At 43.4% G+C, this 24,688-nt stretch overlaps 1 protein-coding gene across 1 annotated transcript in view; it reads right to left on the bottom strand.

Moving 5' to 3' along the window:
• The window catches only part of AR (androgen receptor), a 139,748-nt gene that overhangs the window by 59,887 nt on the left and 55,173 nt on the right, over positions 1-24,688 (bottom strand). Inside the window, exon 2 of the mRNA XM_006125241.5 lies at positions 6,456-6,607. Coding sequence (XP_006125303.2) covers positions 6,456-6,607 — 152 coding nt within the window. The remainder of the gene's footprint in view (positions 1-6,455; positions 6,608-24,688) is intronic.

Raw genomic sequence — 24,688 nt, 5'->3', positions numbered from 1 at the left:
CGAATCCTATTCTGATCACTACCTCAGACAAGGTGTAAGAATCCTGCTGTGAAAAAGAAGGTCTGCAGCTCTAACTCAATGCCTGAATCTGCTCTGGTAAAATGAAAGCCTAAAACTCACTTAGATGGAAGGGTTTCTTGTGTTCATCCTCTCTGCACTTTTCACAGAGATTAATAGTCATGATTATTCTTTCTTTGGATGCAGAGAAAATGCCTGGTGGAATAGTTACAGCAGAACCTTCCACCAGGAAAGAGGAAAAATAAAAACTTGCCTGTCTGGATTCTCTAGCATACAGGAAGCAGAATGGGACCGCATTCTGAGTAAAAGAAATGCCAGATTTGATTTAAAAATAAATTAATCCCAGCCCATCCGGCTTGCAATGAGGAAGCCCAACTCAGGGCTAAAGAATCTGTGTGCACAAGTTTTGGAACAAGCCTGTATTTAACCTGGCCCTACATGTGCCTTAGAATGTCCATAAATGCAAACTGCTGATGGGCTAGTGAGGAGAAAAGATTTATTCCTTTTTTGCCACTGTTCCAGCATCTTGTGGTCAAGATTGCGAGTCTTGAGTGGAAAGAGTTAGTCAGGATTTTTATTAAGAAGAGAGTGAGCTTCTTTCCCTTCAAGCACAAAGTGCCACACAGTCCAAACAGCCTTCTTTATAAAGGAGCGACAGTGCTAAGATAGTGGTCATTGTTCGTTGAAAAAACATCTTTTGTACTTCTGTATCTCCCATTTCAATGTATTTCTATGAAGTGTTCTGCCTCAACATCCCTCTTCACACCTGTGAAATCTTTGCAGGTATTTACAATACTTAATTGATATTCAGATACTGTGATGAGGGCCAAAGAAGTACCGAGATGCATAGGTGCCCCCACGTCACCAAACAGCCTGAATACATGGATCTTCAGAGCACACTAAACAGCCCATTTCTCGTCCATAGGTTTTGCAGAAGGAGGAATTTGCTGCAAGCTGCTGGCATAGATAAATGGTAAAAGGAGTGTATTTTCAGGTTTGTATAAACAGCTGTTGGTTTTGTTGGTCTGCATTTTTAGAGTATAGTAAGGTACCTCACTAGAGCTTTTCAGATACACACTTTTTATAGGACTATAGAAATCTGAAGTAGTAAAAAAGTATTGGATGGTGCAGAATCCCAGATTTCAAGTTTACATTTGTATAAGAAGCAAAGGGACTGTCTATGGAAAATTACTCAAAAGGAATATGAAAATTGTTACAAACATGGAATCAAGGATAGAAGTTGGTAAGAACCCTCATCTACTGCTCCCCTACCAAAACAAAGACACCCACAGATTATCCCGCTACCCTGCAAGGTAAAGCAAATCCACAAAGTTCTCTTTTTTGGTTCAATTATTCGTTAAATAAAATGTATTGCTATATGATTTATTTAAAAAGTGTCAATGGCAGATAACCACAGTGAATTCCTGCCCTACACTTTTACTTCTGATTATCTAGGTTAAAATCTGGATATAGGTGACCTAAATTGCCTCCCCCTGAATCCCTATGTAATTCATCCAGTCAAATCACTTTCTAGTTTTAAAATCTCCACCTACAAGAGAGCAGTAAGCATTGCAATACGTATAAACAAAGTCATGCAGAAGCCCTAGTCTATGGCCAGTTCTACACTAAGTGCAAGTCTACACCACAGAGCTACAGCTGAATTAAGCTATGCAACTTCAGCAATATCAATTGCGTAGCTGAAGTTGAAATACCTCACTTTGGCTTTTGGTACTATCTACACAGCAGGAAGTCAAAGGAAGAACACTCTTCCTTCGATTTCCCTTACTCCTCCTGAAATGAGGGTTACCATGAGTCAGAGTAAGAAGTCTTCTGGCTTGACTTTATTTTGAAATAAAGGCTTGTACCGGAGATGCGCTTTTTGTTATTTCGGAATAATGTCAGTTATTTTGACATAACGCTGCTATGTAGGCATAGACTTAGGCTATGTTTAGACTGCACTGGTAAATCGGAAAAAGGTACGCAAATTGTATATCTTTTTCTGATTTACTTTCAAAAGAAGCTTTTCCAAAATTTGGCGTGTCTACACGGCACCAAATTTCGGGGAAAAGTGCTCTTTCGAGCCATCCCTTGTTTCTCATAGAACGAGGGTTCCAGAGATGGTGAAAGAGGATATCTGCTTTTTCAAAAAAAATTCCGAAAAAGCAGACTCATTCCTTGGACGCAGTGTTGCTTTTGCCTTTTCTCAGCACAGTGTGACAGGCAGCCAGTCTACACAGGGAGCTGGTTTTTAAACTCACTTCCCTTGCAGGCCATCTCCTGCCTGGCACCCACGCTGCTGACTCTGATACAGAGGCAGCAGCATGGAATGGCAGGAGGCTTCTTGGGGGTGAGGCGCACTGGCTGCCAGCCCTGCCCCCAAGGTCTACAGAATAGTTTACTTACAGATAAGAATTCATGAGGTTACTTGACTATTCAATTAACCAATATTTAATATCCCTAGAGCCCATATTAGATGTTACTAACTCCTGGGTGTAAAAGGAGCAGGGGTTTTAGTGGAAGAATGAGCAGGCTTTTAATTATGGCTGCAGTATTGATATTGCAGACAAAGTTTTGTCCTGCAAAGCAAAATGGATCAGAATCTGATAAAGCAAAAGAAAATTTTCAGTTTTACTCTCACTCTTTAAACATGAACTAACATTGCTGGGTAGCTGAAAATAGAACAACATATTAATGAGATTTTCCAGTTGGAAACCAGTGTGCCTTCCCATCTCCTCTGTCTTGCAATTTAGTGCATTAGGTAAACATGTTTTATTCTAATTAATCTGTCAAGGGAAAGGAAAGAATCTGTTGCTAGAAGAATTATGACCCTAGTAAATGTCATATGATCCTAATTTATAAGTAAAATAATAAAATATTTCTGACACTCCAAACACACCCTGAAGACTAGAACTTGAGACAAGAGTAAATCCCTTTTAAAGAATTCTGTGAATTTAGTCCATTAAGGAGGTGACAGCATTGTATATGACAAAGCATAGTGCAAATAGGCCAGGGTGTCAGCTTTGGCCAGCACCTCACTACTGATATACAGCACCCCCTGTTATTCCAGTCCTGGGTTCCCCAAGCAGCTCTGCCAATGTAACTCAATGCCAAGTTACAACATCCCTGCAATTTCAGTCTTGACTCTGGCAAACAAGTCCAACTGTGCAAACGTGCATGACGCTTTTGCAGTGACGATGTCTGCAGGTTAGACCTAGAAAGTCCTTGGATCCGAAGGAGGCTTTAATCACTTGACTTGTGGATGAAGCAAGCAGACTGGGATGCACTCCAGCAAGTTGTCAGTCACCCTTCATTATGGATGAAGATGCTGAATGGGGGTAGTCAGGGTGCCAACAGCCTCCATGGACCTCTGGCACAGTGGGGTGTGTGTGTCACTCTGCGCTCCAGGAAGGACCTCAAGCAGAATGGCCAAGGCCAGAAGCAGCCAGTCCTCTGCGCTGCCTGGAGTGTGCCACTCCCTTCCCCCAGCCTTCAGAGCTGCCCAAAGTGCGAGACATGGAACTCCGGGAGGCAATTTAAAGGCCCAGGGCTCCCACTACCACTGCTGCAGGAGCAGCAGTGACAGCAGCAGGGAGCCCTGGGGCCTCTTTGAATCACCAGGCCCCAGGGCAGCTGCTGCTTTTGCCCCCCTTTTGTCAGCGGGCCCAGGGACAGTGTCCATTAACCGATCATTTTAGTTCCATTTTACTTTAGCTGTTTCTCAAATGTTCTTTCAATTATAAAATATCCAGATGGAAGTTATACCTGATTTGGGGGGGGGGGGGGGGGGAGAGGGCACGGAAGCGGAGGGGAGGGAAACTTCCACGTTGCTTTGAAATGTTAAACTATTTTGTGCCACACTATTGATTTGTTCTTTTTTGTTACATACCCTTAAGAGATAGCACTGGTGTGGACAGCACTTAGTGACAGTAACTTGCATCACCCGGCAGGATGTTGGATAGACTTACTGCAGTAGTTTATACCTGCACATTGTTTTTCATGTTCCTATTAGCCTACATGCAACAGACAATGTGACAATGCAAAGCAGGCTTCCATTTCACAGATGGGTAAAGTGAGGTACAGAGAAGCGAAAACCCAAGATCACAGTGAATGCAGCCAATGACAGAAGCCAGAGAGTGATTCCTCTGAGTCCTAATATCATGCACTATTAGCTGATAAAAAGCAATGCTTTCCTGCTACAATACTATTATAAAAAACATTTAGCTTATTAGTATTTGCAGCCGGTGCATTGAATAGGTATTAGCATTACGGAACAATCATGATCCATGTAGTTAAATGCTCTCCAGAAGTCAAACTTAACTATTCTGTAATTGACAGGAAAGCTTATGTTAAATATATGGGCCCGATCAACTAACAGCCTTGAACTGCTGGCAAATGAGCATGCTTTTGATCTGCTGTTTTAAAACCTTTGGCATTTCTCACCATCCAGCCTAAAACCCCTGTGTGATTAATGTCTTTTCATTCTGCATATAAAGTACAGTAGTGTGAAAATTCAGACAGTGAAGGCGAGCAGGTTTGGGCATGTTAGGTCCATGTTTAACACAGGAGGCTCATGCACTAAGGACTAGAACTCAAAGGTGGAGCTGGTTACAGAACCTTCAGCCTGGGGAGGCATGGTAAAGGCACAGTGGATGGAGTATTACTCCTGATCTGACCTGTTATGGGTACCATGAAACGCTCTCATTCTCAGGAAGCTAATGGGAGTGTTAATGGGACAGTGCTGAGTGCATTTAAAGATGGAGGGGAGTATGAGGAAATGGGAAACTGGAAAGGGAATAGAAGGAAAATACTGGATTATGATATTTGGATTATGGACCAAAGATGGGTGGACAGAAATATGGTGACCCCTAGGCAGTGTGTAAAGCCAGATGGGTGAGAGAGATTCTGCTCCTTAGCCCAGTTGAACTCACTCCCAGCAGCAGGTGTCAGAAAGAACAGAGGGCTGGCCCAGGCTCTGGTTATGTCAGTATTATTTTTCTGTGACTGGTTCATAATGTGGAATGTGAAAGGTACAATAACGTGTATTGGTACCTTTCTGTGTCTGTAACCAGGGTGGGCAAAAGGGCCTCTGTGGGCTGGATCCAGCCTGTCAAGTGGGTTGATCTGGCCTGCGGAGGTCCTGCTGCTCCCCTGCCCCCAAAGCCAATCAGGGTCTGGGGACAGGGGAGCACACAACACTTACAGTCAACCCTGGAAATTGACACAAGCACCGTGCGCTGGAGGGCAGGGAGCAAAAGACTGTGCTCTCCCTGCCCCCCGGCCAATCAGGGGAGCATACAAAGGGGGGAGCATACAAAGGGTACATCTAAACTACATCCCTTTTTCGATAAAGGGATGTAAATTAGATGTATCGAAATTGTAAATGAAGCTAGATTTGAATTTCCCATGCTTCATTTGCATAATGGCGGCTTTTTTAAAAAAAGCCGCTTTAAAAAAAAAATGTGGTCAAGATGGGCCTCTTTCAACAGATCTTTCGAAATGGGGCATTTCTGTCAAAAGAGCCCCGTCTTGACCGAGGTTTTTTTTCGAAAAGTGGCTTTTCAGAAAAAAAAAAGCCGCGTCTGCCGTTATGCAAATGAAGCGTGGGAAATTCAAATCCCGGCTTCATTTACAATTTCGATATGTCTAATTTACATCCCTTTATCGATAAAGGGATGTAGTTTAGATGTATCCAAAGTCTCCTCCTGCCCTGCAAGGGGCTTGGCATTTAGTTAACCGCTAGCTGCTGCTCAGCTGGAAGGTGACTCTAAGCACGGCGCTTCCTTGTAGGGCAGGGGCAGACTCCCTCCTCCCCCTGTTCCTGATTGACCTGGAAGCGGGGGGTGGGGGTGGAGGGGAGCGCACGAAGTATCCTCCCACTGACAGGGGTGCAGGCTCCTAGAGGGAATCACCAGCTGTTCAGAACAGCTGGCAGTTCTCTGTGGGGGGGAAGGAGAGGGCAGGTGCAAAGACTTCACGCACTCTTCCACCCACAGACCAATCAGGGTCTGTGAGTGGGGAAGCTAGGAAGTGTTGTGGTCCCACCCCTTCTGCCTGATGCCCCGCCCCTTCCGTGGCAGCCCAGGGACACATCAAAAATTTCTGAATTGGCCTCTAGTCAAAAATTACTGCCCACCCCTGCTGTAATTTGTACCTTTTTGTATTAAGGGACTTTAGGGTCCCTCCCTGCTTTCTGCCCAATCCTCAGGCCTCTGCTTCCTCTGCTCTATAGGCCCCTCAGAGCCAGCAGGATAGCCCAGTTTCCTAAGAAGGTGTTAGACATTTAATGATTCTGCTAATGGCCATAGACATTTTATATAACTAATGCATTTGTTTCTAATGAGACGATGAAGTGCAAGGCCATTTCTAAGAAACCGGAGATGTCAGGGCTGGAGAGTTTGCTCTCTGGTGTCTGTGTGATCGGAACAGAGGTGCATTACCTTCAGCTGCTCTTTTGAAGAAGACTTTGCAGCTGCCACAGGTGAGAGCTCCGTAGTGGCACCCAGAAGCTTCATCGCCGCAAATCAGGCAGGTCTTCTGTGGTGGAAAGTAATAGTCAATGGGCAAAACGTGGTCCCTGCCAGCCTCCAACCTTTGGAGATAAATGATAAAGAGAGTCAACAAACACAGTGTAGATGAGCTGTGGGTAAGCTCAGCATGCAGCACTGAGACTGCTCACTTCAAAACAGCAGACCAGTAGACACATGATAGGTCACACACTTACACAGGTGGGAAACAATAGAGCTGAGGATGCACCCTGACAACACACACCCTGACATGGTCGCCCTGCTGACTTTGGGTGGCAGGGGGCGGCACCATGGAGGTATTGTTCTTTGCTTATAGTGGGAGTGAGAGCAGCAGCAGCCCCAGTGCTCAAATCCCTTCCAAGTAAGTCCCCTTGTCCCTCACCTGCGTAAGCCGCAGAGTGTGCAGCCCTACCACAGCTCTTCCCTTTGAATTAATTCCAACCACCCTTACCACTGCCAGTGGAAGAGCAGGACTCAATTATGAGCAGACATGCTGTGTGCTGACTGGTAAAACACTTGAGCTGACAGAAGCATTTCTTTTAAAGTCTGTGAACTAATGCAAAACTGTCTAACAGGTTATGGGGATGGGCCACCTTCCATCAGATATTACACTTGAACCTTTCCTCCTCCAAATTCCCTCATATCTCCAGAGCAGCTCAGGGATAATATCTTCCCCACCCCCAAATATCTCTATCCCATTTTGAACGCATGACGACCTTCAAAAACTTGCAACTGGCTGGAAAGACCTTTTGCATTCCGGGCTATCAATGATACTTATTAAATATCCAGGAAGATTGCACATTCCTGCCCCATGAGTGAGTATGCTGCTTTCCTCGGCAGCATGAGGATGCAACAGGACAGGACTGAGCAAGATGCGGCTTGGGGGCCGAATCTGGCCCACCTAACACTTTGATCCGGCCCGCAGACCGCATCTTACCACTTTGTATTCATATCCTACTGTCCATGCCACTGAATTTCCAGGTGGTGGCTCAGGCAGCAGGATCTTATTTAAATGGCTCACAGTCGCAGCGTTAGGGGCTGCGAGCCTTTTAAATATCCACAGCAACCCCAGGTGGCTGCCAGGCAATGTGGTAGTGGAGGAGATGGGAGCTGCAAGCCCTTTGCTTTGTTTTCACTTCAAAGCCTCCCCACCTTTCACTTCAAAGACAACTCTTGGGGGAGGCTAGTCCCCAGCCCTGCCCCTTCCGTAGGGTTGCCAGAAACAAAAACACCGAACACTCCCCCCCCCCCCCCCAAAAAAAAAACACCGGGGAAAAATTCTGTTGAAGGGGGAAAAAAAGAGGAGAGCAAAGTTGTTGAGCCAAAAAATAAAAATAAAACAGCATTAAAACAGCATGTCTCCTTTTAGTGCAGGGATAGGAACAGGGAGGGGTTGAGTACTAAGACACAGGGGAAGCATTGCTTCCCCTAGGTCTTTTGGCTGGCAGCCATTTTGTGCCGGCAGCCTTGGGGAACCAGGTAAGCATGGGGGCTGGGGTCAGGGGGCTGGGAGTGTTGGGGGTCGGGGGAGGGAGGAGGCCAGGCACTGAGTGTTTGTAGGGTTGCCAGGTGCCCGGCATTTTCGCCTCCTGGCCGGGAAAACTTTCAGAAAATACCGGACATTTTTAGGTGTCTGCTATTCTCTGAATTTTTTTTTTACAGGACAGGAACTGAAAATACTGGACTGATTGGGTGAATACCGGACACCTGGCAACCCTACCCCAGGGAGGGGGTGGAGTTAGCCCATGACCAATAAATATCAAAATTCATTAATGGCCCCCCTACAAAAATTATTGCCCACTCCTGCACTAGGATGATGTAGTGGCTGCTTCATTTGTTGTTAACAACTCTAACTGCCTGTTCTGCCGTGATCATTTTGGACTGATGGTTAAGGCAGGGGTCATGCCATTCTTCATTATGGGCTAGATTTTGCTGGCCCCCACTGAGTGCAATGGAGGGCATAAGAGCTTTCTCCTATTCATTGCACAGCTCACATGAATGCCATGCAGAAACCCAGAAATAAGGTGACATGGAGGAATGGGCAGGAGGTGGACTAATAGCTCAGTCTCTTCCAAATACACTGGCTAGCACAGCCAGCTGGCTGTGTGTGGTGAGGGGAACAGTCTATACCCTGAATAAAGAAGAATTAGCAGATGAGCTGCCCCTGTGTGCCATGGGGAAAGCATATTACCTCCTGCAAGACAGAATACCTCCTACTTCCCCCAGGCACTGTAGCTCTGCACCACACTCCACCGTGGGCTATACCCAAATGGCACAATGTACAAATACCATATTTCATTCGAAAGAATCACTATACACTGTGAATATTTTTCTTTTTATCTAGCCATTTAATTGTCATCTTACACATATTAATCTCCATTCAGGACTTTTTCACTGACATGAAAACTTATGCCTTTAACCTGTCCTCTGATATACACTCTGCATGGCTGTGTAGCTTACTAAATCACATATGTTCAGCAGCTGATTTTCAAAAAGACATGGCACGCAGACTGTGTATCGGAATTATCAGATAATGCATGTACTGGCAGAGACACTGGGAAGTTTGATCATATTTTATTGTTAGTTATTTTTTACGATTTGTTTGCAATAACACCTACAGACTGCTGGGCAAATAATGCTTAATAATCACGTAATATGGAAAGGGACACTAACATCTGTTTGGCTCAAATTTTAACCTGTCTTTTCTTCTTCTATCTGTTTGCAAAATCCATATAACCTCCTGATTTAATTTAACCCTGAAAATACTTTAGTAGGGGTGCATCTACTCAGCACCCTAACTCGAAATAAGATACTCAATTTGAGCTATACAAATTATGTATCTTATTTTGATGCTATTCTGAAATAGCTTATTTCATTATTTGACATAGACTATACTGTGCCAAATTTCGAAAAAAGCACTATTCTGAAATGTCCCTTACTCCTCGTAAAATGAGGTTTACAGGGACGTTGGAATAGCGAGCCTGAAATAACAGGCTTGCTGTGTAGATGCGGGATAGCTATTTTGGGATACTCAAGTATCCTGAAATAGTGTTGCAGTGTAGACATGCTCTAGATGTACTTCTAAAACTCAAATTATAGTAGGAGTGCAAAATCCCACAATAACAAATCCTGCAATTCTTATTCAGTTGAATAATCCTTACACATAAGAAGGAAATGTTTCAGGATTGCCCTCTTAACATGAATAAATGATGGAGAAAACCTAACAAAATTACAGAGGAAAAAGTCTGAAACTTCTAGGGCAGCCGTGGCCAACCTGCGGCTCATGAGCCGTACACGGCTCTTCCTCCTCCATGGTGCGGCTGGGGGCTCCTTTTAAAGGGGCAGTCCTTTTTTTTTCTTCTTTGCTCGACAACTCCCCTCCCCCCTCCGGTTCTTTGCGCTAGATTCACAACTATTTTGGCTCTTTGCTTGTAACGGGTTGGCCACCCCTATTCTAATAACTCCTTTGAGTTTCCTATTTTCACTGTCCAATGCTTATGTCATTTACACAGAACTCAGAGCATAGTGATGCGTCCTGGTGGTTCCTCATCGTCCCAACCACAACTGTAATCTATCATGATTCAGTCTATATTTATCTGCCACTGGACTGGTTCCATTCAGCTTGTGCCCAGTATGCCTGTGTGCTCTGCAAGATCATAGGTATGTCTGCACTTTGGCATATGATTCATGAGGAAGCCTGTACACTCAGCAAGAGATGCCTGTGAAAATAAGGCTTAATTAAGCAAATGCTCATGAGTTATTTGCAGGTTCCAGTTCTCAGCTTTTCTAACTTGAGTTGCAAATATTTATTTCATAATGGGTTGATATTTTAGCTACTTCAAACTGATAATACTGTCACACATAACAGGAGTGCTGTCTATTGTCCTTTTTTATGAGAGCTTCACAATTAATTAAGCAAACCAGGTTATTCATATCTTTTAAATGTAAGATTAGGTCCTTCATCCCTAATCACAAGTAGTCCCAGTGAGATCAATAAGAATACTCATTTAAGTAAGGGCTGCAGAATCACACTCTATGGCCTTGTCTACATAGGAAAGATTTACCAGATGTTCCAATATAGTTATACCCACAAACTTCCCTTGTTCCAGACACACTTACTCTGGAATGAGTAGGATTTTTTTTAGCTTAACTTAAACCCCTTCCTTCCCAAGAGACATAAGCTAAATTGGAAAAGGCCACTCTTAGACCAGTATAAGAGTGTCCACTTCGAGGAGAGGTGCGTGGGCACTACTAATATAACTATATCAGTTTAAATCCACATATAAACTTTACTGAAAAATTGCCATGTAGACAAGGTCCAAGGGTTAACAGAATTTTGGGAACAATTCCTTCCCTTTCCCTTTTCTTCCTTCAAAATAAATGTTAAGTTATTACACTGGAAGTTTCCTTTAGAGAAAAGTTTGAGCCTAAACTCATTGTCCGTGTCCTTTCTGTTAAATAAGGAGTCACACTTCTGGGGATATTCCACTGTGCAGTCACAGGACACTGAACTCGCCTTCTCTGATGATCTCAATTTACAAGGCTGTAAATTTATGTTCTATTTTATTTGACAGGTAGATTAAATGGAAGGAGATATATGCTTACTGCAATATAACTGCCATATATTACGCATGCGTTACTGCCATAAACATTTTGTTACATTGTCCTCTGGCCCTTCCCCAACTTGTCTATTTTGTCCAGCCTTCGCATCCCAGCTGTTATGGAACTGGTGTACTCCAAGGCAGAGGATTGTCTTCTTTGGAGCATGTCTGTCCAGCACCTAACACAACAGGGCACACATCTTCAGCTAAGATTGCTAGACACAATTGAAATACAGATCTTAATAATAAATTACAGGTGGAACAAAAATAACAGTTTTGCCGCAAATGTACTCATATTGCAGGACTTGCTACAGTCCTAGACACACTACCCACCTCTTCTCTAATGGTCTGCCATATTTTTCTTATCCTTTTCCACCTGGCAAATGTTAAGTTCTTCCTCTGCTTATCCTATCTATTTATTGTGGAAAAGAAGTAAATATGCTTCCCTATTGTTTACCTCTCATTTCTGCAGCAGCTGTTTTGGTGGTATCAGTATAAATGTGCAATCCTGGAATGAGAAATTTTTTGAGCTTTAATTGCTTAAAGATTCAAGGGAAGATTATAATAAATGCTTGTCAAGCACAATACTAACATGGCAGATTTTAAAATAATTCTCAGCAACAGAGTAGTGTGTCCAGGGTGTGTGTGTGTCTCTATCGGTAAAAGAGTCTCAATTCAGTCTCCAACTTTGCACTTCCAGTGTTGTACAAATATTAGTATTTAGATGCTTAACCGCTTGATTTGCAGTCAGAGTTAGATTTCCAACTGTAGATACAAAAGTAGAGGTCTTACCATACGTAGGATAGTAAAGCTCATTGGGCCAAATTCATCCCTGGTGTAACAGCACTGACTTTGGTGAATTTAGAACATGGAAGAATTTAGCCCCCACAGCTCCTCCCCGTAATATTTGTTTAGTTTAAAATGAAAACAGCCTCATTGCTATCAAATCCGCAAAGTCAAGACACTTTCACAAGACTATGTCCTGCACCTTCAACCAAACGGCTGAACAAATTCCTGTTCCAGGATCCTCACTGATGGAAGCCATTGCCAATGATATATGAAGCAAAATGAATGCTACTTAAATGTTCTGGTAAGCCCTTGATCTAAGAGCGATAGTGGTTGTTTGAAGATATTATAAAATGTACATGAATGAGTTAGTGAGACTGAAGTAGGCTAACAAAATGCTGCTTTTGAAGTGTCATTTTATATAGCAGTGCTATAGACAGTGTGTCTAATTGTGAGTCTAACATCAATGACAGCCTAATTCAGAAATGAGGCTGGCAAACTAACAAGACACATTTAACTCTGTAACTCCAGGGCAAAGGTGGAAATTGGTGTCATGCCTGCCAACTGGGGCCAGACCCTAGAATAGGTTTTATCAACCAGCCAAGACCACATCTAGTATCTAGGCATGGTGCATGTGTCTGTCAATGCATATGAACAAATGGACAGAGCCCTGTGCTTATAAAAAATTTACATCCACATTTGTATGCACAAGAATGAGCCATGGATATCTGCATTCACATCCACAGATGCGGATATAAAGTGGATAGCTGCACATTTCAGGGTTCTAGATACAAAATTTGTATCTGCATCTGTATCCACAAAAAATGAGCCATGAATATCTGCATCCACATCTGTGGAACATTCATATTACTGCACCAATGCTATAAACAGGCACTTGTGGTATGTAGGTAGCAATTCTTCTAGGTGTGCCAAGAGGGAGCCTCACCTTCGTGGGACTTTGGGATGCAACATGATGTGGTGCGCCCACATCTGCTAGAAATTGTTTTAAGAGGACCTACTCCTAGTAAGATCCTGAATAACTAATAGCATTTGTACTTCCTAAATCTCTGAAGCCAGCTCATGCTGTGTTACTTAAGACTTTCCCTCTATATAAATGGATGTTTCCCGTTCTTTAAAGTTCCCTGGTTTCACACACGGGATACTGCTGTCCATCTCCAGGTATAAACAAAGAGATCCTTGCTATGGAGTTTGAAAAAAATGTATGGCAAATGTCACAGTAACTTGCAAACTCAAAGAATAAAGATAGCGCTGTGCAAGCAGACACAACTTGTATAGTACTGACGTCGGACTGAGATTCCAGACTCAGTTCATGACTAGAAGGCCAAGGTCAGAACTGCTCACAAGGGAGCAAAACAGCTTTTAGAGGGGAATAAAAAACCAAAAAACAAACAAAAAAAAAACTCTCTTGCTTCTTGGCACAGAAGAAGAACTTTTAGTGCAGCACTGGCAAGGCTCTGTAGGAAGAGTAATACCCCAGGCTGTAGAGCAGTCGGTATATAGATAACTTTCTCAATTGAGAGCCATTTATCCTTAATAGAAAGCTTCTGTTTAGCAAGAGTTAATTTCTCCAAATAGTCTGACTTTAATTGTACACCCAAAAAGCTGAAAACTGTAGACAAGAAGAACATTCAAGCACTCTCCGATGGCTCGAGCTAAATTTTCCACCTGAGTAATAAAATGTATATCCTTTTCAAGAAGAGCCAAGGAACTACGCTCTGTGATTCATCTTATGTAACTTCAAAACTCCTCCTAGGCTGTCTCTCCCTCAGAATTTTATGATCATTAAGATAGGCCAGAAAAGAGCAGACTGGCTTCCCTACCATATCTGTGTGGCTCCTGAAGACCATTCCTTATTAGAAAATCTCATGACTGATCTACTGCTAGCACTTTGATCACTAAGCAGCCCACCATGCTAATTACATACTACACGTCAGTTACATGCTTTGTACCTTCCAGGACAATGATCAACTCAGCCACACTACAACCACCAACCCCAATAACTGTTCATGCGTCTTAAATGAGAAGTAATAAACGTGTACTGTCTCTCCCAATATTTCATCAGCCAAGCATTCCAAGTGTAATGTAGCATTTTTGAAACGTGCCTGTTGAAAGGTTAAGTCTTTCTGCACAACAGAGATCGTGTCAGTGGGAAAGCACACAGAGCCAGATTCTTAGCTGTGCCAACATAGAGTTGGTTAGCACTGCCTGAATCAGAGGTGCTCTACACTAGCTGGTTGCAATACCCATTGGGCCATCTACCAAACAGGGATCACTAGAGTGCAGTAACAATGTCATCATAGAGCTTCTCACCCAAATATGCCCCGCAACATGCAGGGAGAATTGCCTGCTTTCAGACCCATTGTGCAGCCACTTCTGAAAATCTGGCTGATTGTTTTGGATTAGCAACGAAGCCATGAACTGAAAATGCACTGATTCTCAAAGAGAGAGGACACAGTGCTCTTCTCACAGCTTAAGTACTGCTGAGTCTGAGGTACAATGTTGTGGTCACTAGTAATGAACCTTGGTTCTAAAACAGTACTCGCCATATATTACACTTTAACTAAATAGTACTTGAATAATCAGTGTCATGTCAGTGAAAGGTTCATGCATGGATAAAACAAGGCATGCAGGGATTAATGATTCAAGTCAAAATGCAAGGAACATGCCTAACTTTGAATACCCTTGCCTGTTCCATGCATGAGCTATACATCAAGCAAGAAAGATCTGTACACTTTTGTATTTTGATATTCAATTGACAATAAATCCTGCCTGCACTGGAAGTTTGGCATAGGACGTTCAAAGGCTCCCATTCTTTAAACTGCTTTGAGTAGCTTAATCTGTAAACACATGGTATTGTAGACTGCATTTTGTTTTCCTTTTTTAAAAAGCCTTGAGTCTGTTTCCAGACTGATCATCTCTTATTTTGATTTGTGGCTACGGGGGCAGAGGTGGAAGATAGCGACCTGTGAGAGCAATAAATATGGCAAACAGTAGGTGTATGTTTATGGTAAACAAAAAACAGAACTTGGTCTTCATTTTGATATTAATAAACATTAGCATGATGCTAAGGAAGCTCCAAACTGCTCTGGCAAGAAGACAGTGGACAAGCAGGTATAGCACAATTTCATAATGAAGGTCCTGTATGTAACAGTGGAAGCATCAGACTTTGCAGCTGACAAGGCAGCCATTTTTACACATGGTACACATTCTATCACTGGATTCAGAGCTCCCCCCTCCAACTAGTTTGGTCATGTATCTTTACAAAGCTTTCTGTAGGATGTAGCGGCATGCCCTAACTCAAGTATTGTTTTTATCCATAATACTCCACTTACATTTATTATCCAACCTGTATGGAATCCCATCCATTTGTAAGGACCCAACTAGCTACAAGAACTATCATAGTTCTCTGCCATGAGTAGGGGCATCTGGTGTTACACTACGTTCTGTTTTCATTACTGTGTGCAGATGGGAAAGCAAGGTTTTACACTCGCTTTCGGGGAGAACAATTTAGCTTAGAATGCCACCTAAATGTCTGTGTCATGGAGCATCCACCTCACACAGAAGTAGAAGGGATTAAGATGGCCAGGCTGGCCAATTAGGTCCTTAGGCTGCACCTGAAGGAAGAGCCAAGAAGCAGGGAATTAACTGATTGCAAGTAGACTCATCTGAGTTGCAGGAACAGGTCTGGGGCCTGTAAAACCAGGAAGATGGCTACAGACAGAGGGATGCAGGAAGGCAGGGATCTAAGTTGAAGACACTCCTTGAGTGGAAAGAGTTGGGAGGCTGACAAACCCAGGGAGAAGGGAAGCCAGATATGTAGGAAGAAAGTTGGAGGAAGACCAGGGGTAAGACCGTGAAGCAAGGGACAGAACCATGCAGAGACTGTCGCTGCTTGTTATAAGGTTCCTGGGCTGGAATCCACTGTAAAGGATGGGCTTAGGTTCCCCCACCAGCCACTGAGAGCAAGGGCATTGGAGATGCCAGTAAGACAACAGGTCTCCAAGGAATTTAATTCCCCAGGAAGGGAGGACGTTAGTGACTTGGCTAGAGAACCTACTTATGGAAGAGAATACTCCAGTCCCTGGAAAAAGAGGGGCTGCAAGAAGAAACAACATGGGGGTGCCATTGCTGTTGGGGAAGTGCAATGTCTGACACAGCTAATCCCCAGTGTGTCCAGCAGGAAGTGCTGCTTGTGGCGAGTGAAACCTGTGACAGTCTGTGCAATACCCATTTTTTGGACATTCTTTGCACATGTGCATGGAAACATTCTTAAACTGTTTCCTAGACCAGGGAGCCCTTTCCTGAAATATACTTTGAATAGACATAATTTGTAACAATGAGCAAACTAATGGGGAATTGCAGCAGCCTTATTTTATCTGTGATCAGTAATCATACTTCATCCAACTTTATAAAAATGGAGGAGAGAAACAAAGTTAAACAAGTGAAACAATAACAGAGGCCAATACTTTTTATACCTGGAATGATTTAGCTTGGCACGTATATACTGCAGCCTTTGCCATGTTTGTAAGTAACGGCTTGCAAGGGGCTTGGAAACAGAATTTGTGAGATTCTGCAAAAATCCTCCCAGTGGCCCAACTTAAGCAGCATCAATAGTTCAGCCAGGAGAGGGAAAAGATGAAACACCTAAGTTCAGGTGATACAGAATCCATCCATTATTATAGTCAGGCACAAGCATGTTGCCATGTTACTTAATAATGGAATTCACCTGATTGCAAAGCATGAGAAAGCAAAACAAATAACAACCCATGCTGACAATCATAAGGCCATCACACCTGCACACTGTGACATCCTGGTGACTTGAAAATCAGCTGGAATTGCCAAGGTCAAGACCTTAGTGGTGTCCTTGGTGAGCCGCAGACGCTCACTAAGAGCTCAAACTAGTTCCCTAGGAAACAATTTATCCTGTGTAACATTTTCTAATTCCATTTAACCTGCACCATGATCTTCAATTCTATACACCATTCCCTATGGCAATGAAAAGAAAATGTGACTAAAAGAGATCAGAAGTAATGAAATAGTCTTGATACTTGTGTTCCATGGCCCCAGGAGACACTGCCAAAATGACTGAGCCAGTATTTGCTATAGATTGCACAAAAAACATTAACTGGGTGTTACTTTATTTTACATGCTGTCTCAAGTTTGTATTATTGTTTACCAGCATGCTATTCTTGTGAACAGGGAGATATTTAGTCTGCCCTATTAAATCATTAGGACTTTACTGAATACTTTTGAGCAGAGGATATGGACACTTTATACAGGCTAGGTATAAATATGAGACTTGATGTGAAACTCTACAATGACAAAAGTTACATGGGCCAGTTAATTCCAAAGCCATTACAAAAGCTGCATTCTAAGGCTGTGTCTAGACTACATGGCTCCATCGACGGAGCCATGTAGATGAGGGTTGTAGGCAAAGGGAAATGAAGCTGCGATTAAAATAATCGCCGCTTCATTTAAATTTACATGGCTGCCGCGCTGAGCCGACAAACAGCTGATCAGCTGTTTGTCCACTCAGCGCGCTAGTCTGGATAATCCCCTGCTGACATCAAAGCCCTTTGTCGGCAGCCCCGTTATTCCTCGTGGGATGAGGTTTACCGGGGCTGCCGACAAAGGGCTTTGATGTTGGCAGGGGAGCGTCCAGACTAGCGCACTGAGCGGACAAACAGCTGATCAGCTGTTTGTCGGCTCAGCGCGGCAGCCATGTAAATTTAAATGAAGCCGCGATTATTTTAATCGCAGCTTCATTTCCCTTTTTCGAATACACAAATCTACATGCCTCCATTGACGGAGGCATGTAGTTTAGACGTACCCTAAGAGACAAATTTTGACTTCTGTTTTATCTCCACAGATCACATTATAGTGGCATGACTGGGAGCAAAATTTTACCCTGTGTCTCCAAACATATGGGAGGATTGCTCTATTTTCTTTTAAGCAAAAGTATGAGTCGGATTCATTCTTTTGCAGGATATGAATAATATGCATAGAGTTAAATAGGTGTTACTTGCATCTGGATAAGAGGGCCCCAAATTTCTACTGTCCTGTAACTTAAATCCACCACCATCACTTTGCCAGCCTCCCTGATCAGGCACTGCACAGAAAACAAATCTACAATGGAAGATGTGCACAGAAGAACCGGGGTTGAGGGAGGGAGAAGAAATTCAGAAAATCTGAAAGAAATGGAGCGCTGGAATTGGAATTCTGATTTGTACTCCAGACCAGAACAATTAGTATGTTACATTTATATAGAGTGCTTTCCAACTAGAGGTGTTATCAAGCTTTTGCAAATATCCACTGCCTTGCTGTGTCAACAACCGCCTTAGTTCCACTGTGGGAAGGATCTCTGTCTCATGCTGATGTGTGTGTGGAAATCAGCCTGTGACCAAAGCTTGTATCTGCACATATATTCCACCTGCATGTAAATGTCTGCATATTCCACACCTACATACCTAGCTGGGTCTGGGAGCAGTCTGTGTCTCCTGGAAAGAGAGACCTGGACAAGCATCAGGAGGCCAAGGCTGGGGGTGGGCATGGGGCCAGGAGCAGAGCCAGAGCACGGGACCAGGAAGGACCAAAACCCTACTTGTGGAACCAGAAGCAAAGCACTGGCTGCAGGACTGATGGTTAGGACTGAGATCAAGGGGCTGAGAGTGGGGCCAGCACCCCAGAAGCACAGCTCTGGACACATGTCCCCAAACCAATATCACATAACACACAGTCAACCTGTGGAACTCCTTGCAGAGGATGTTCTAAATACCAGGTCTTTAACAGGGATTCAAAAAAAACCTAGATAAATTCATGGAAGATAAGGCCATCAATGGCTATTAGCCAGAATGGGTAGGGATGATGTCCCTAGATTCAATTTATCAGAAGTTGGAAATGGATGACAGGAGAGGGGTCACTTGATGATTCCATATTCTGCTCATTCCCTCTGGGACACCTTGCATTGGCCACTGTTGGAGGACAAGATACTGGGCTAGATGAACTTTTGGTCTGACCCTCTAAGTTCTTATAAGCCCTAGGTGTAGAGTTGGGAAGTGGAGTCCTGGGCATGGAATCCCAGGCATGTGGCCACTGGCCAGGGCTCTACATAAAACCTAGAGGTGCTGCAGCATCCCCATAACACTTAATTCCCACACCTTTGGAACCATCTTTGCATTGATGTAGCTCGTACCCAAGCAGGGCAACAGTTACATGTGTGGAGTAGTAATAGGTGTGCTTCACATGGTAGCTAGAACTTTAGGTGATGGGCAAGTTTGCATCAGACACGTTCTCAAGTTAGTAGAGATAAGCTGGTTAGAGGAACCTCAGCTTCAGTGGAGCCAAAAAGCAAAACAGCCTCTGCCAGTAAGGTGGAAGTAAGATTCAAGCTAAAGGTGCAGGAATCTGCCAAACCCTTATCATGCTGCAAAGCAGACAGTGCCACTTGTGAACTATTGTTACTGTAGCGGGGCCTATTTGAAACCCTAAGGGTGGGCGGGCGTCAACCCACCCACTTCTCAAAGTCCCTTCCCCAGCCTTGTGGGAGGGTAGACTAGATCCAGGACCCTACTAATGTCGGGGGACAAATAATGACAAAACAGGGTCAAGGGATGCAGGTCACAGGTTTAAAACAAGGGAACCGGATGGGGACACCAAGCAGATAAGCCCGGACAGTGCCCACTGCTCCTCAAAGCTGTCAATGGAGTCAGTGGATGCTGCCCAAAGGAATTCTGCCTGGATGCATGACACTAGGGAGGAATGGAAGTAGGCCCCACAGTCGTAGAGAACCCGCTTGTCTAGCATCCTCCTCCTGGTATGTACATAGTGGCTTTCGCCAGGGCCAGGAGGAGGTTGACGAGGAGGTATCGCGCCTTTGTGGGGCCACAGACGGGGTGTACATAAATAAAAAGGTGTGAGGAAAAGTGCAGCCAGAACCTCAATAAGAGGTTCTGGAAGAGCCGGAATAGGGGCTGCAACCTGGCACATTTCAGGTATGTGTGTGCCAGGTTTTCCCTCATGCCGCAGAAAGGACAGGTATCTGGGATAGGGGTGAACTGCACCAGTGCTCACAACTCCGTGAAGGAGCTGCCAACTGATGTCCCCAATGGGCTGTGGAATTAAGGTGGAATACACGCTGGTCCATCGTAGTTCCCCATCTTCACCTGGTCGTAGGTGGTCCCGCCACTTGGTGTTGGGGTGGGACATGAGGGGGAGGAAATGTATCATATGGAGCATGAGTGTGTACAGATGATCCCTAGATGTGGTTCAAAAACAGACAAGCTACAGATCTGGCAGCTGGCTAGGAGTCCAGGGGTGGAGAAGCTGGGGGGGCCTGCAGAACAGGGGCCCACGAAAAAGGGCCGGAGGACTTGAAATGGTGGGGGAGGGGCAGGGCGTACCCTCTCACAGGGCTCGCTGCAGGATGACTGGTTGGGAGCCCAGGTATGCACAGAGAGGGAGAGAGGAAGTGGCCCAGGGAACAGTACTGACAGTTAAATGCCCGGGTCTGCATGTTTCGGGCTGGAGCCCCCACTGACCTAGCAGCAGGCTGTACTGCTGCTTCTAGGGCCGTGGGCTAGGACGCAGTGGAGTGGGCGGGCCTGCGTACCCCTGCCACCCACCTACCATGTGAAATGAGGAGTAACGGTAGTTCGAACTGGGAAGCCTACTTCGAACTACCTAGTTCGTGCCCCGTGTAGCCGCGCTGCACGGGGTTCGAACCAGCGGGGTTTTAAAAATGGCGGCTCCCCACTTATGCAAATGAAGCCCGGGAAATTCAAATCCCGGGCTTCATTTGCGAGTGCGGTATGCCTACATTACCCTCCTAGTTCGAACTAGGAGGGTAGTGTAGACATACCCTGTGTTGCTGCCCGCCCTGAACCAGAGTCAGGGCCCTGTAGTAACTGTGTGTGTTTTCTGCCCCACCTTGCATCAGGGCTGGCCTTCTATACTGACCGTTTTTGTCTATACTGACCCTACCCTGATCTAGGGCTCTGGACCTGTGTTTGTGTAACGGTCACCTGCCCTGAAGCAAGGCCAAGTTCCTAACTGTTTACCTGTCGCCCATCCTGAAGCAAGGCAGGGTTCGGAACTGTATGCCTCTCACCCTGCCCTGAACCTGGGCCAGGTCTACTGGACTATCGACTGGCCTCTTTGTTGTTGTTGCCCGAGACCCAGGCTTAGACTATTGACTTGGGGGGTTGTTTTAAGTGTAGTGGGGCGGAGTGGCTACTCACTGAACCAGAGGTTAGGGTTACCACATGCTTTCAACAAAAATACCGGACACACTTGACATTACATCACAATCTACATTACATCTTATTTAGAAAATACCAGACATGTATGTTTTCTCATTTATATTTTCTCAATGTTTCCCGAACAGAAAGCTCAAATACTGGACTGTCCAGTTCAAAACCAGACACCTGGCAACCCTACCGGAGGCGAAGGAACCCCTCCGGGAGGCCTAACCGGCTACAATTACATATGGTCATATTTTCCTATCAAAATCTTCCCAAGTGATAAGCAGAATCCTGATTGTGCTTAGTGATCATCTCTATTCTTTGCTGTTTAATCCAATAGTATGAATAGAAGAAACTCCTCTGATTCAAAACATTAAGGCTATGTCTACACTGGCGCGATCTTGCGCCAGAGATATGCAAATGAGGCTAAGTGTGGAATATCGCCAAGCCTCATTTGCGTATCTAATGAATTGCCATTTTTGCAGAAGAGGCTCTTGCTGCAGAAGGAGCGTCTACACTGCCCCTTCTTGCACAAGAAAAACCCTCTTGCGCAACGCCGTTATTCCTGAAAATAATCAGTGTAATGGCATTACACAAGAGGGTTTTTCTTGCGCAAGAAGGGGCAGTGTAGACAGCTCCTTCTGGCGCAAGAGCCTTTTCCGCAAAACTGGCGGCTCATTAGATATGCAAATGAGGCTCAGTGATATTCCACGCTTAGCCTCATTTGCATATCTCTGGCGCAAGATAGCGCCAGTGTAGACATAGGCTAAGTGTTGTTATAGACAACTAGCGGGTGAGGCCTGTTGTTGACTGGGCAAAGTCATTTTGTGTAGATTACACTTATAGGAAAGTTCAAGAAATTAAATATATGTAATAGAATTTTTTATTAATGTGCTTGCAAAAGGGAAGTAAAAGAACAGTTTTAAATTTGTAGGATTTCAACTTCAAACATTATTCATTTTATTGAATAATTACCATACATCGTAAATTTGAATCAAATGCATAAAGCTTCCAGTACTCTTTCCGTAACTAATTTGAATTATTTTGTGATTTTTAACAGTAAAAATGTTCTCTGCCCTAAAGTGACAGTTTAATAGGTGTCTCGATTTTAATTTTGTTAGCTAATTTTTTTTTTAACTCTAATCATAACAGTCATGACTTTTTTCTGACAAAAACAAAAAATAATTATTTAAACCTTTTACCCAGCATATTCCGATGTAAAAGTAGTGCATTCCGCTAATATAAGTGGCAGGATTTGTATGCAAAAGTTGGTATCTGTAGGTAAATCGCAAAGTATGACTTTATTTTGCACAAACAAATCCAAAAAAATTTTTTTTCAAAATATATAACAGATAATTTTACATGTCCGTCTGCTTTAGATATCTGTAAGATGGTTTTCACCATGTGACCTTTTCCATGTAGAAGAAACAGAAAGAAGCATTTAGCATTATACTGTAAATGTCATAGGTCAGATCCTGAGCTGATATAAACTGGTCTTATCTTATTGACCTCAATGGAGCAAGGTCAATTTACATCAGCTGACGATTGATAGTAGAAGTATATACACAACTCATTTTGCCAACCAGTGAAGTGCAGCCACCTCTTAGGTGGAATGCAACAGCTGTTTAAGAGAATCACAGAACTGATCCGCAATAGTTCAGAGTATGAAGTGAAGAAAAATGGTGTAAATACTGTACCCAATTTGGAACCAAAGGGGAAATGTGCTAACTCCTTTATTCTTGCAAGGAGTATGCCCTTTGCTAAATCATGACTCTTTCTTGCAACACAATATTAATGTGAAAATGATGGAGTCTAGTCAGTTCAATTTGGACTTCTAATACAATACATTAAAGACTTCCATCTTGAATGACAATCTGTAGAAAATGGATACCATCTTCTTATTAAATTGCTGTCAGGTTTGCCAAGGGGAAAAGAGCCCCTCCTATCCTATTCAAAACCTACGTGTAGAGAAAGCAAGACATTCTGATTTGGAAGAAGCAACAGACAAAATAGTCATATATTGTCTATGTAAAGGCTGCCCACGTTCTTTTGAGAGTTTAACCCTCTGTATTTCTCTCCTGAGATCACCTTTGGATAGATAAATATTTCCCTGTTGATTGCATCACTATTCAGAACATGTACTATTTAATGTTTACAAAGTTCTCTCTATTTCTCATATGGCTGGAAAACCAGCACAGGGAAAATCTGCTAGGGTTCTGTACAAAGAAAAAGAGAGAACATGGTAATGACAAGTCATGACTACAAGTTGAATTTCTCTAGTGTGGCACCCTTGGGACCTGACTGGTGCTGAACTAGAAAATTTGTTGAACAACAGGAGGTCAGCATTGTCTAGCAGCATTACCAGCATTTTCACTACTTGCTAGGCTCTTAGAAGACATTTGAGGGTAAATAAGAGCACAGAACACAATCCTTAAAAGGACACAGTCAACTTGAAAAATTATGTTTCCATATGAAAAGGTTGCACTACTGTAGTTACAAGTAACATCCAGGTGACTATGTTAGAAAAGTCACCCAAGTGATTACTAGTTAAAAAATTAGCAAAATAAAATCAAATACATCTCCTTTTGTAATGTGTTACCTTTGTGCATTGGATGCATTTTGTGTGCTGTCAATTTTGCTCTTTCTTCTTTAAAGTCACTCAAGTCAGTTTCTTGCATGCGGAAAAAATCCTTACCATAATTTTTAAAAAAATCTTATAAAAATAGTAGAATGATTCTTAAACATTTTTCAGGAGATAGATTTAAAATGTGCTCACTCAGAAATTAAATGATTTTAAAAAATAAGTAAATTTAAATTGTTTGAGGTTAGCTCTGTCTTTTAAAATCTTATATATTCCAAAGATGTGCACAAAATAAACAATGTCCCAAATCATACCAAATTCATGGTCAATTGCAGGATTATAAGATTTGAAAAAAATCATAAATTTCATTACTTCAGTTGTTTAAATCTGAATTTTCACAGTGTTATAATTGTAGGGATCCTAGTCCAAAAATGAGTTGGGAGGCGGGGGGGAGGAATTTCAAGGTTGGTGCTGCAGTCCTGCGACCCTTACTTCTGTGCTGCTGTTGGCGGTGGCACTATCTTCAGAGCTGAGCAGCCAGAAAATGGCAGCTGCTGGCTGGGAGCTCTGTTCTGAAGGCAGTCTCCATCAGCAGCAGCTCAGAAGAAAGTACTGTCCAGTATGGTATTGGCATCTTTACTTCTGCACTGCTGCTGGTGGGGTTCTGCTTTCCAAACTGGTCAACAAAATAAGGGTGGCAATACTGCAACCCTCCCTAAATAATCTTGAGACACCCCCCTGTCAAGATCCCCTGTTTAAGAAACACCTGTCTCCCTCATGAAATTCTAGCTAATAGACATTGATGGACCTGTCTTCCACCAACTTTGCTAATTCTTTTTAAAAACCAATTTTGGCCTTCACAACATACCCTGGCAATAAGCACCACAAGTTGATTGCATTATATTAAAAAAAAACCAC

The sequence above is a fragment of the Pelodiscus sinensis genome, chromosome 13, assembly GCF_052426305.1.
Source record: "Pelodiscus sinensis isolate ZL-2025 chromosome 13, ASM5242630v1, whole genome shotgun sequence".
NCBI lineage: Eukaryota > Metazoa > Chordata > Testudines > Trionychidae > Pelodiscus > Pelodiscus sinensis.
Note: the sequence above shows the minus strand (reverse complement) of the source record. Positions and strands in the feature narration are given on the sequence as shown.